At 42.7% G+C, this 12,351-nt stretch overlaps 1 protein-coding gene across 2 annotated transcripts in view; it reads right to left on the bottom strand.

Moving 5' to 3' along the window:
- The window catches only part of CEP85L (centrosomal protein 85 like), a 152,940-nt gene extending 140,929 nt beyond the window's left edge, over positions 1 to 12,011 (bottom strand). The window contains exon 1 of one of the 2 annotated variants that reach the window (XM_054194337.1): positions 11,992 to 12,011. Coding sequence is in view for 1 of the 2 variants with exons in the window: in XM_054194336.1 (XP_054050311.1) it covers positions 11,992 to 12,004 (13 nt within the window). In the remaining variant the exon portion in view is untranslated. The remainder of the gene's footprint in view (positions 1 to 11,991) is intronic. The other variant, XM_054194336.1, reaches the window with a different exon arrangement.
- Positions 12,012 to 12,351: the final 340 nt, after the last annotated feature.

Here is a 12,351-nt window from a genome sequence, read left to right as displayed (position 1 = left end):
AAACCCCAAGTAACTCTGCTGACCTCACTGGATTTAAACTGGATTTATAATGAAATACAGAACTTGTCCTGTACTTTCACTGATTAAGCTTCAAAGTCATTTACTTATGACCTTTTCCGAGCACAAAGACATTTTAGACAGCGTTACATAAGTGTCTTGCTAGCTATAGTATGTGACTTCAGTTAAAAACCAATGATGACAACAATTACAGTTTCTCTGTCTTCAATCTTCTTTAATATTGCTAGAACCAAAAAAAAAAGATATTTCCTTTTTTGAAAGCTCTACAATATTATCTTGGTTTCTGATCTTGTTCTCTAGCTCAAAGAATCACAAAAGGTACATCTAGAAGAAACTTCCTCGGTGACATAGTTCATGCCCCTGCAAAATGTCTTGATTTTTCTTTATTTAACATTATTTTCTCCAACATCCTCTCAAACTTCCCAAACAATACAGCTTTTAGCACTTCTTAGGAAACTTTCAGTGAGCTGGCATGTGGCTCTGGCTCGAGGAGAGGAATGAGTTGGTAGGAACGGATCCATCTTTTATCTAGCCATGGCCAGGCACAGTCTGTAATGCACATTTCCGCCCCATTTACCCCCTTAGGAATATGGTCTGAACACCCTCACGCCTCCCTGTGAGAGGACCCAGGGTGCATGGGGCACAGAGCAGGGTATTGGTGGGTGCCCAGGTTGAACCTCAACACGGAGCTGGCAGGCTCACCTTCAGTCCCACAGTTTAGATACCACCTTCACGTGTCTCTTCCATGCAGCACAACTGAGGCCCTTCCCCAAAGATCCCTCCTGCCTTCACTATCCTTTTTCCACCCTAAATGGCTGTGATTAGCAGTACACAGGTGAGGAAAAAGTCACCTTGTAAACCTTTTCTTGCAAATATTAGGCTTCCTGTTAATTCACAGCTAGGCAAAACTGGTGTTGTGCAATGATGTACCTCACATTATTATCTGGGAAAAAACCTGCAGTTGGGATACATTGCTTTATCATCTATTATGTTTAAACACATAGGCAAATAAAAAACGGAACTTACAAAGCCCTAAAAATAGTACTTATATATGCTTTTCTTTTGAAAACCACATAAACTATGTCTCCCTTCTGTGAAGTTACATGCTAAAGCTCACAGCAAACTGAGCAGGCCATTGAAAAGGACGAGGTCAAATAGGGATGCATTTTCAATAGTGATAAAAATTAGGGTGGGAAGCCAATAAGGCAAAATTGCATCTGCATCAGGAGGAGAGACTGTGGCAGATACACTGTTAGGGACAGTGGTAGCAGCAGGTCTCTTCCCCCCAGCAGTTGCCACTACAGAGAAGGAGAGTTAGAATGAGAGAGGGGTAGATTAGGAAAGGTAACACTTCTTGAGTGCTACAGCATCTATATTTTTCTAGATAACTTTATGTTTTAACCAAAGAGAAGAGCATCATTCAGAATGTAAATGGTTCGTAGTGGCACAGAAAGCAACCCACTCGCAGCTTCACCAGCAGCTACTGTGTAAAAAGCCTCATCCTCATTTACACGGAAGTCATTCAGAAGAAGGTAGAAGACTCTATAAATGAGGACTTCCCCCAAAGAACACAATTATACATTGCTCTAGCAATTCTTTGGTTATTTGCTGTGAACATGAACATGTTGCCTTTGCCTTGACATATATTTTTCCATAAATAACAGAATATTTATATATCAGCAGGACCATCATCCTGTGAAAAGACCCATTTCTCTGACGTTACCTCGCAGTGATACCCAGCAGAGTATCGTCCTGTCTGCGGGGCTGCTAAAGAGCTAGCATTATTTACAAGTAATGTACTCTTAAAACTAGCTGATTCTTAAATAGAAAAAGAGATTTTACAATTCTAAGTCTATAGAGAAATAAATGGCCTTTTAAAAAAGAACTCAAAATATGTCACTTGATTAATGATAGAGTGGTCAATCGTCACTTGACTACCAGCCTCAGATAATAGTATTCAAGACCTTTCAGTCTTTTTCCATCACAAAATAAAACCATGCTACTAGAAGCCCATGTGCGTTACATACTATATGGTTTTACCCCTTCACCTCACCTCAGCATTTGCTTTTACCAAGCTATTTAATTTGGTCTTGGCATTTATACACTGCAGGAAACTACTAACCCATGGAACATCCCTTCTCACAGCTATGATCCCCTAATTAAACACACAATTAATTATCTTTGCCTTTATAGCCTTGAGTAATTGCAACAAGTTAACCTTTATCTCTCTGCCATGTCCAATACAGGGAACTGTTTGGGGTGCCTGTTTGTCTCATTAAGACAGCTCCCCCTGAACAGTGCCTCCAAGCGATGGCTCTTCCAGAGCTTGGGGAAAGAGGGACTGGCTGCCTTCATCGCAGCGTTCCTGGCTTGTCATCACCTGGATTTGCAAATAGCTCTGCAAGTCCTCCAAATACAGGAGCTCGGACTGAACAGAGAATAGACTGAAGAAAGATGCCTCCCGTCTCATCACCTGGCTTCACAGTTACTGCCTTAAGTCCTGGCAGTGTAAGCCAAAAGCTCCCTGACACACAAGAAGCAAACAGGGCTTAGGAAACACGAATGGCATATTCCTCCAGCCAAAACACAACGTACTGCTTGAACACTGATTAAAGAACCATGCCTCACCCGTGACAGCTTGGAAGTAAAGGAAATACCCACAGCCATTCTCTTGCACATCAGTTAAAAAATTAAACTCTCGAACTGGGCCTTTTGTGTCTCCATTTAACAGCTTACAAATTAAGGGATTTCTTTACTTCGTCTGACAGCACGCTTACAATGACACGACCAATTTATTCCATTTCAATTAGTTATTATTATTATTCTGCTTCTATTACAAACCCACTTAGAGGCTCCAGTTGCAGTTGATTCCTGATCATATAGGAACTACAAGCACAAACAAATAAACTTGATCTATGCAGAGAAGTGACGCTGCTTTAAGTCGGGGTCTGTCTACAGTAAGTTAGTGTGCAGTAGCCACACTGTGAATTTACAGCCCACAAGGTAGCCTGCACTAGGCTTTTGCACGGTCCCTGTGAAAGCAGAGTAAGTTACTGTAATATTTATCGTATACAAAGGACACCCATAAAGAATATAGTACAAACTAGCTGATGAACTATATATTCACACCCTGGCTAAGTATGCACTAATTTCTTTCATGCATCACTATACAAGCTAAATTAGAAACCGCATCAGTTGGTGCAACCCCTATTTCGTTTTGTGCTTCAGCAAAATTAAAACCAGAAGCACTAATAGGTTAAGGTAGGAACAGGAGAGGAGGGACCTGTACCCCAGCAACCCATACCAGGATCAGCGCTCAGCTCTTCTCCAACCCAGCTTCTCCATCCTGCTGTCTGCACCAAAGATCAGTGTCCTGGCCCATAGCTCTGGTGTCCAGCCCTGCTCCCTGGTTTGGTCACCCGCTTTCCGACCTCTCCAGGGCTTACTGCAGCCCAGTGTCGGTCCCAGCCGTGGGCCTGTTTCCTGTGCACCTCCTAACTTTCCCCTGAACTGCCCCATGATGATCACAGTTAGACAAATAAAGGAATTTCCAGTTTAGTGAACTTAATTATCTTTGATTTAGGTCTTGTCAAATGCTTTTTCCTCCTGGTGTAACTAATGGGAATTTCCAGGAAATCATCAGTTAAACCTGAGGAAGGTCTTGAGTGGACGTTTGGCCTGGCTGGAGACACAGATAGAGGGACCAGCCAGGACAATCCTGGAAAATATTGCCATCTTTGGGCATGCTGCTCAAAGTTTTCAAAACACTATTTTCTCCCAGATTTTAATTCAGGATACGCAATTTTCTCCACCTCCCCAAGCCATGGCTGTGGGATCTCACCAATTCCTGGCCATGTGGGAGGAGAGTGAGACGGATGGCCTGGGCTGAGATACAGACCCTCACGGAGGTGTTCTGCATCACTTGGCCTCCAGCCCAGGACGTGTGCCCCCCTTGATGCCAGTGCCAGGCTGCGGGGCCTGATGTGGTAAGCGTGGCCTCATGACATCCATTCTGCTTCCCAGGCTTAAAAGCAGGGAATAAAAGGAGAGTAGAAGCCCTGTGAGTTTTCCAAAGCAGAATCTTTCTGTCACCCCGTGTCTGTATAATCTCAGCTTCTTGGCTGGGGCCCGTGGAATAGTGCCAGCAGGAATACCAACACAGCGTTACTCATCCTCACCATCTCTAGCAATACTGCTCACCAGAGATGTGTTTCTTTCATGTGTGTAAAACAGATTTCCAAAACAAAGGATCTAAATACACATTACAAGTCTTATTTGGACACCGTCCAGAAGAACTAAACAAAAGCTTTTAAAATAATAAGATAATAAAGTGAAATCATACTACTATGTTTTAGAAATTCAAAACTGTAAGAAATAACTGTGAGAAATATTCACACACATACCAGCGGTTCTGTCATTTGGGCACATATTTTATGGGTTTTTTGGAAAAAAACTCTTTGCTCATATTTTTTCTGCTCGGTTTCTCTCATGAGCCTGGCTGTTATTTCCCCATGCCCTGCCCCTCTCTGGTTAATCACATCCCCTTCTCAGCTTCCTCCTCGCTCTGCTTGTATGTCCTCTTCTGGGGTCATGCCTGCACCTTCTCACCGTCTGCCTTGTTTGAGTGTTTGCTCAGAGGAGAAGCTTCCCCTTGCTACTGGAGCTCCACGCTGGTGGTCTCCTCTACTCCCCTCTGCTCCCCTCCATGGAGCTGCCCCTCTGCTTTGCACACAGGAGCTTTGTGAAGCTGAATTAATAAGCGTGGATGGCATCATTTTGAAAGGTGCAAGGTGGTTTATGTGAAATGGAAAGATGCTCTTCTACAGGAACAAAGCCGCTACAGGAGTAAAGCCACCTCTCAGCCTGGAGGCAAAGCTCTTTTAGGAGAGTTTTTGTGCCTAACTGCTTACAATGCTCTGTTTTGTAAACCCAAATTCTATTATGTGAAACTGTAACACTGTCCTCATCACACCAGCTTTGAATTACGTGCTGAAAGCTCCAATTGCAACCACTTGAGTGACAGGACGGGACGGGCTATAAAGTCAGCTGGCAGCAGTAGGAGGACTATTCTGGTTGCTGGAAGCAGCTAAGTCACGTTAGCAGAAGGGCTGCCCAAGTTTCCTGGCTTTGCTCCTCGGCAAGGCAGAGCTCTGCCCCACGCCTGGGGTCCTGCTGCAGATCCAGCTCGGGGGCTCTGGGGGCTTCTCTGCTGCCTTGTGATCCCTGGGGGTCTCCCACATCTCCTGCAGCCATCCTGCCCACTGCTGCGCGTTTCCCTAAGAACCCACTGCTGCGTCAAGGATAAAAAAGGATGTTAAAGGAGAAAAGTGTCTTCAAATAATGCAATTGCTCACACCCAAAAAAGGGAAATATTTATAAACAATTCTGCTTTTATTTATATAGTTTCCATGGCTCTACTCTATCAGACTCCATCTGTGCTTTCCCGGAGACCGTCCCCCTTACGCTGCACTTACTCTCAGCCTGTAATTTTTCAGCGATTAAGGGAGTGTAATTTCCTTCACAGACTGAACAAACTGCAAGCATGAAGAAATGTCACTCATCGAAGATGATCCATTTAGCTAATGTATTATAACATTATAATGGTGGGGTAAAAAATGCAGAGAAAGTCAAAGGTGACAGAAGGGACCCTACATCTATTTCATAACGTCTTGAGGTGCTGCTGTCAAGTAATGTTTCCTGCTGGAACTTAGTTGTGGGTGGTGAGACTACTGACTAGAAGAGGGTCAGAAGAGGTCAACCTACCTTCCTCAATGTCCAGTGGAAGGATGGTGTTGTGTCCTACAAGAATCAGCCTGGAAGCTTTTGTTTCCTGCCCTCGTTCTTGCACATGACATGCACTTCAGGTACAGGGTAGCATTTCTACTCACTCTTCAAACACCATTTCTACTGATTTGCACTGCTGTTACGTAGGAAACGGTGACTACAGTGCAGGGTGTTTCCTGCAGATTAATGGCTGGATGGGAGCAAATGGTGGTCCGTAAGTAAGGTGAAGGATATTAACTCCAAACAGTCAATAAATCTTTAGGAAATGCCCTGACCTCTGTTGGTTATTGCTATTAAAAATTTAAAAAAAAGTCCCATGCATTTTTTCTGTATGACATATCCACCACTGGTATGCGTAGAATATATATTAGCAAATCTTTTGGCTCTTGCTCTGTACTGTAGTCATCATAATTTGCTATTTTGAGGGAGAGATGTGCGTATGTGCTGGGAGGAGTGGGGGGAAGGAAACCATTATTGCTTTGAAAGCCACAGTCAGAAATTCAGGCTCAGTTTTTCATTTTCTGAAACGTATTTACTTCCCTATTGCATCAGTTTCTTAATTCCTACTGTTGTTTAAAATGTTAGGCTAGGGTCCTCTGAGCCATTTACTTCATCCCCTCCCTTGGGTGACTCCTATTATTTTTATCTCAGAGGATTCACCAGAATATGACTCTATGGTGTTTGTGTGACATATGCATGTGTGCAGAGGAGGAAATGAGAACAGAAATGTGTCATCAGCATTTGAAAAGGATGGTACAATACTGATAACCAGCAACCAGTTCTGAATGTACATGGCAACGGACGAAGTGGGCAAAACTACACCTTTGCTAGAAGAGGAGGTTATAACGGAGAAGAGCTTAAAAGGAAGGTAGCTATATTTACTTCTTAGCACTTTTACTGAGACTTTGCTGTACAACCTCTTCTCCCTTGTGCATTTCATTGCAGGATATGCTCCTCCTGTCAATCTGCTTTATGGACATTTTATTGATATGCTTTTAAGAACCTCTAAGAAAGGACTTTGGCTTACATGAGGGCTAATAAGATTTCAGCACCCTGTGTCCCTTTCCCTCACAAGACATCGCTGCACAAACTATTCCAAGGAATTCTTTCAGAGGGGACACCATGCTGTTGCCCATAAGTCTAAGAGCAGCAGCTGGAAAAATTATACCTATGAAGACACTAAGTGATGCAAATTAATTAAACAAGGCAGAGGAATATTTCAATGAATGCTATCCTGACACACAACTCACAAGTATTTTAAAGACAATGCTTTTGTATTTCCATCGGAGTCAGCAGTGGATGCAATAATCTTTGGATAAGATCCTCTGCCTCCTTCCTGGCAGACTATTGAGGAGATGGAGACATGACCAACACCTGAAGTGACTCGCAGGATGATGAAGGCACTGTGTAGTCCAGCCCCAATTACGTACTGATGATGCACATTGGAAAACATCTTTTCTTTAAAAGTTTGGTAGCAACATTTTAGATTCAAGGCAAATGCTAGGGTCTATATGATTAGAGCAACTTTAGTTACAGGGCCAGGGAAAGCTGTGAGATTTAACAGAAGTGGTCCAATCATTTATAGGTGGAACTAAATTGCAACACACACCACTCTTTCTGTCCTTTTCACTAATCCTCTTCTCTGCTCTCTCAACACTATTGACAAATGCTAAGTTCACTGACAGCAACGCTTGCTTTTTTGCGTGGTGTTTCACGGACTTAGTCCATAAGTTCCCAGGGTCTTGTAAACCAGAGGTTGGAAATTAATAATCTCTCCCTCTGTAGAGACCTTGCATGAGCCAAGACCACCTCCACTGAGCAATCCCTCATGGTTTCCTTAAATAATTGCTATCCTATATAATCAAGCTGCCTTTGCACAGAATATGGTGCACATCAGCCATACTGCTGCCTTGTTAGTATCCATGTAATTCTTTTCCTCTCCATTGAGAAGACTGCTGGTTTTGCCATGCCTTGTACATGCTGACCAACAGTTCAAGTAATTCAGTGGTCTGAGGAAGCTGTTGACTTTACTCTTCAAACCTCTTGTTTGCCTTTCTGCCATTTTAACTCCATTAATGAGTTTCTCCGGGGAGGCTAGGAAAGCACTGGGAGATGACAGATAGCCTATCTACTGCCAGTTATCACCTTGAACCAGTTGCTTAGCCTGCGCAGTTTGTCAAGAGCACTGATCTCACCAGTCTTGTCAGTTCCAGACCCTGAGCAGGGGACTGTTCCTCAGACATGCTCCTCTGTACTGTGAATCTTTTGAGAAGGACCTAATTTCACTGATCAGCCACCTATGGTGACTTGTGAAGCTTAGCAGCTCACCTTTCTTAGGCACAATCTGCAGAATCGACTATCCTCTTTCTTTATTTAAGAACCTCTTTTTTTCTTTCAGCATATTATATAGCACGTGTGACTTCCTGAACAGACCAGCTCCTCGTCCTCTGGATCATCTTGCTCAGAGCCATCCACTCTTTGGACCTTTTTTCCAGTGACTTCTGGCTGGTGCTCTTAACTTTCTCCAGTACAATTCACTCCTCATCATCATCCTGCTTGTAAAGGTCTGTATTTTGAATGTCGTGTTGTCTTTAGGCTGCCTTTTCCTGAGATCATCAAATGTTCAGCACTGGTGATCTAGAGTCTGCCTGGTAATGTTTCCTTCTTAGTCCTTATTATCTTGAATACATCTCTCAGCTTGAAAAACCTGAAGATAATTCTGCAATATCAAAGTTCCTGTCAAATTCATTTATTTCCACCCTAGCTGTTTGCTTGTGTTTTCTGCAAACTTTCTGAGTTTTTCCCATTCGTAATGCATATGCCCCTTCACAATGACCCACTGCCTCTGCCTTTTCACAGGCCAGGGTATCTTCTAATATCAAGGTTACCTTAGCCACTTTCCTAATTTATTCAAGGCAGAACTTTTCAGGACTAATTTATTTGCCTGTAGATATTCCTCTGCACTTTGTCCTGGGCTGGTGCCAAAAGCTTGTGGCTCACCATCTTCTCACAGTCCAGTTTTGTCATAGGTCTTTCTGGCATTTTCTGTTAACATCTTGATTTGCCTTCACTGCTCATGCTGCTGTGAAGCAACAAGAGCTTTACTGGAAACACCAAGATAAACAAGGGGCTAGTGAGTTTTCAGGGAAGAATCACTCTTGATACTCTCAATACCAGGTGGAATGTCTTAGGTCAATTTTCTATTTGGCTTGAACATTATAATACACATATAGATGCTGTAGTAGAAGCTTTTGAAGAGAAACAATCATTCACCTTCTAGTTTTTGGCTCCACATCTGCACTTACTCCTGCAAGCTATCAGCATCTGGATAGTCCAGTCAGCACACAATACTTAAACATTTCTCTCAAACTGCTCTCTAGACCCTTGTCCTTGTAGCAGAACCATATGTTCTCCTGTAGCATACAGATAATATGAATGGATTTTATATAGGGAAAGAACACAACAGACGCAGAATAGCTAGTCTCTGAGCTCCTCTAGCACCTTCAGAAGGTCTTTAAAAGCAGAATCTGTCTGTGACAGAGTCATAGGCGTTTAGGAGAACACTGATTATCAACTCCAAACTTTACTAACTCAAAACAAAAACATAAATAGAACCCCCACAACTAAAAATTCAGAGAGTCATTATAAAATAAATAAATATTTTTGCTCCGTATAAACTCTTTGCAGAAACATCTAGTTCAGAATAGGCATGAGTTTTATGAAAGGTACAACAAAAAATCTAATCTTAACTTACATACCCTATGATAAAAAACCCCCATTTTGTGAATTAGAGGAGCACTGAGCAGAGACACAAACACAGAATCATATGCCAAACCAAATTAATTATTTATTATTTAGTAGAGCTTCTGTAATACAATTCTGTACATTGACTAATTTATGAAGTGCAGTAAGAAAGAAAATGAATTAGTGTGCGAATAAAATAAGGTTTTATATTCAGCTAATATGCCAGCTAAAATTGAAACTAACAAACGTGATCTGAAAAGGTGCCATGATGTTCTTAGCCACAACTTGGGAAATATTAACTAAAATATGTCAAAGCAAATGAAGGAAGGTGCATATAGTAGCTGTGAAAGACGACACCCAGCTTCTGGTTTCTCAGGCCAGCACAGAGCTTGTGCGTTATAGGCAGCAGGAATGAGAGCTCCCTTTTGCATGAAACTCATCCTCCTCCTGAGCATTCATGGCAAACCATTCACAGCATTGCCAGGCTTGGCACTGACCGAGATTTGGGTTGGCACCACCGACACTAAACTACAATAATCCTTTAAAATAAAATTTGCCACCAGACAGCAGGAAGGTGGCTCGGAATGCAAGATCCTGTTCACTCTTGTCTGGCCCTGGGACCCTGCTGGCACTGTCAGTGGTGATGCCCATGAGCACCAAGTCTAATGGTAGCTTCTCTGACACAAAGCCTTTTGCAGACTCACAGGAGGCAACGAAGACAAGCTGAATAGCGGCATTGAAAAATATCCTCTCTCTTCTTGAAATCAGAGTCAGAGTGTCGGTACAGTATCTGACTCTCCCGGAGAACTGCCCTCTGGCTTCCCTCTGCCTGGCGTTGGATTTCCAATTCTACAGCTGAAGTATCTAAGAGTGCCTCACGCAGCTCACTGAAATGCAGTGTGATGCCCAAGGGCTGCACTTTTCTCTCTACTTTATCTCAGAAATGGAAATTAGTCCCTATTACTAAGGCTGCCGTCACATGTCTCTGGATCTTGCAGTTCTTCACAGAAACTACAGGGATCAGGGATCTTTTTGGGCCTTCACATGTCTCTTCATATCCAGTTAATGATGATTTAAGTTAGTGTAAGTGTATAGGGGAGTATTCTAGTTTGCTCAACCTTAAGCAGAATAAATCTTTAAAGTGATGATGCAAAGAAACTCGGATTGTCACTGATGAGCACATAGGTAAATAATTTATTTTCTCTATTGTTCTTTTCACACACTAAACCATAATAATTTTGGTGTCATTTTTTGCATTTGCTACTTTTCAAGTTAGTAGCTTTCTTTCCTTTTCTAAATCTCACTTTTTCTAGAGGTGATGATGGAAGTTTTGCTTGAGTAAACCGTCACTTAAAAAAATGATCAGAGATGTGTTACAGAAATGAAAACTTTTTTGGGTGAGCGGAGAGAAGAGTGTTGCAGGTGGTTTATCAGTTTTAAAGAGCAGTGGTACATGGCATCAACGGTTTCCAAACACACACAGAGGAAAACTCTGAGTGCAAAGAACGTGCAGAGGCTCTCTGCTGTTCTGTGGCCTGAAAAGAACAGTCTCTATGGCTTGTTCTGCGTTGGCTTAGTTCCCACATTACCAGCAAAACAACTGCCTAGCAACACAGCTTTTCCCACAACATTTCCTTGCACACGTTGCGTTGCCCAGAAAAAAAGTATAGCACCTAATATTCTCTCTGGATAATCCCCTTATTTGAGAGCTATATTCAGCCCTCTGTACATACTGGAGCTGTGACTAGGAAGGCAGTTGCTGTCACGACAGACAGCCCAGGCAAAGTCAAACCCAGTCCTATCCGTGCTGCAAGCTGTGCAGCAACGCTGTGTGCCCTGAACAGGTTATCTGTGCATCAGACAGACAGCAAACTTGCTGCTTCCCTCCACCGTGTTTCCCCCAACAAAGGCAGGAAGCCATGACTGTTAGCAAAAAGGTACAGATATCCTTCCTTTTGAAAACCCCGTTTCGTGAACAGTGAGGGAGCGTGTACTTCACAACCGACGGGAGAGTCCGTCTGAAGGCATAAATAATTCAGTACTTTTAAAAAAACGTGCTGGTTTGAACATGTGAAATTGCTTTTTCAGTTACTGCCTTTAAGGAACATTTACAGTCATACACTAGATTTACTAACAGTTGCATTTTCTTATCTGACATCCCAGCTGCAGCAGCATCTTGCAACTGAATATTTAAGCTACTTTCCCCACAGTTTCAGCACCAGTAAAAGAAAAGAGTTGCCTTGAATCTTCTGCAGCTGTTTCCGAGCAACATGCCGAGAGGACGGCAGAATATCCGAATTTGCCCATATGTTATCTGGAAGCACAAGCCTTCTCATCCCACTAAAAGACAGCACTGTTTGAGAAGCACTTGTAAATAAGCTCTAACCGGCATAATTAAGGCAGCACTCTTAAATCAAACACGCAGAAATTAAGGCAGCAACTTACTTGCCGTCTTCATAACTTCCTCAGGAACATTGTCTTTTCAAATGAGTGTAACAGGAAATTGTGGTAATTACGGGTAAGCTGCGCGCCTGCAGCTCAAACCACCCACTGCAAAGTGCAAAGGCAATCGGCACTGGATTGGTAAGCAACAACCGACTGCCGCCTCCCCTTCTTCTCGTACTTTGCATGTAAATCTTAAACAGACGCCATGTGAAGAGAAGTGGCTTTAACAAAGATCCATGTTGAAATATGTCTGCAAAAAGCCTTTATTACTCACAATAGCTCTATACTCGGAATAGCAATATTTACCTATGTGAGGTGCTCCAAGACCTACAGATGAAAAGCATCCGAGTTGTGCTATCA

Source organism: Rissa tridactyla, chromosome 3 (genome assembly GCF_028500815.1).
Source record: "Rissa tridactyla isolate bRisTri1 chromosome 3, bRisTri1.patW.cur.20221130, whole genome shotgun sequence".
In the NCBI taxonomy this organism is placed as follows: Eukaryota; Metazoa; Chordata; class Aves; order Charadriiformes; family Laridae; genus Rissa; species Rissa tridactyla.
This window is presented reverse-complemented; position numbering and strand designations above follow the sequence as displayed.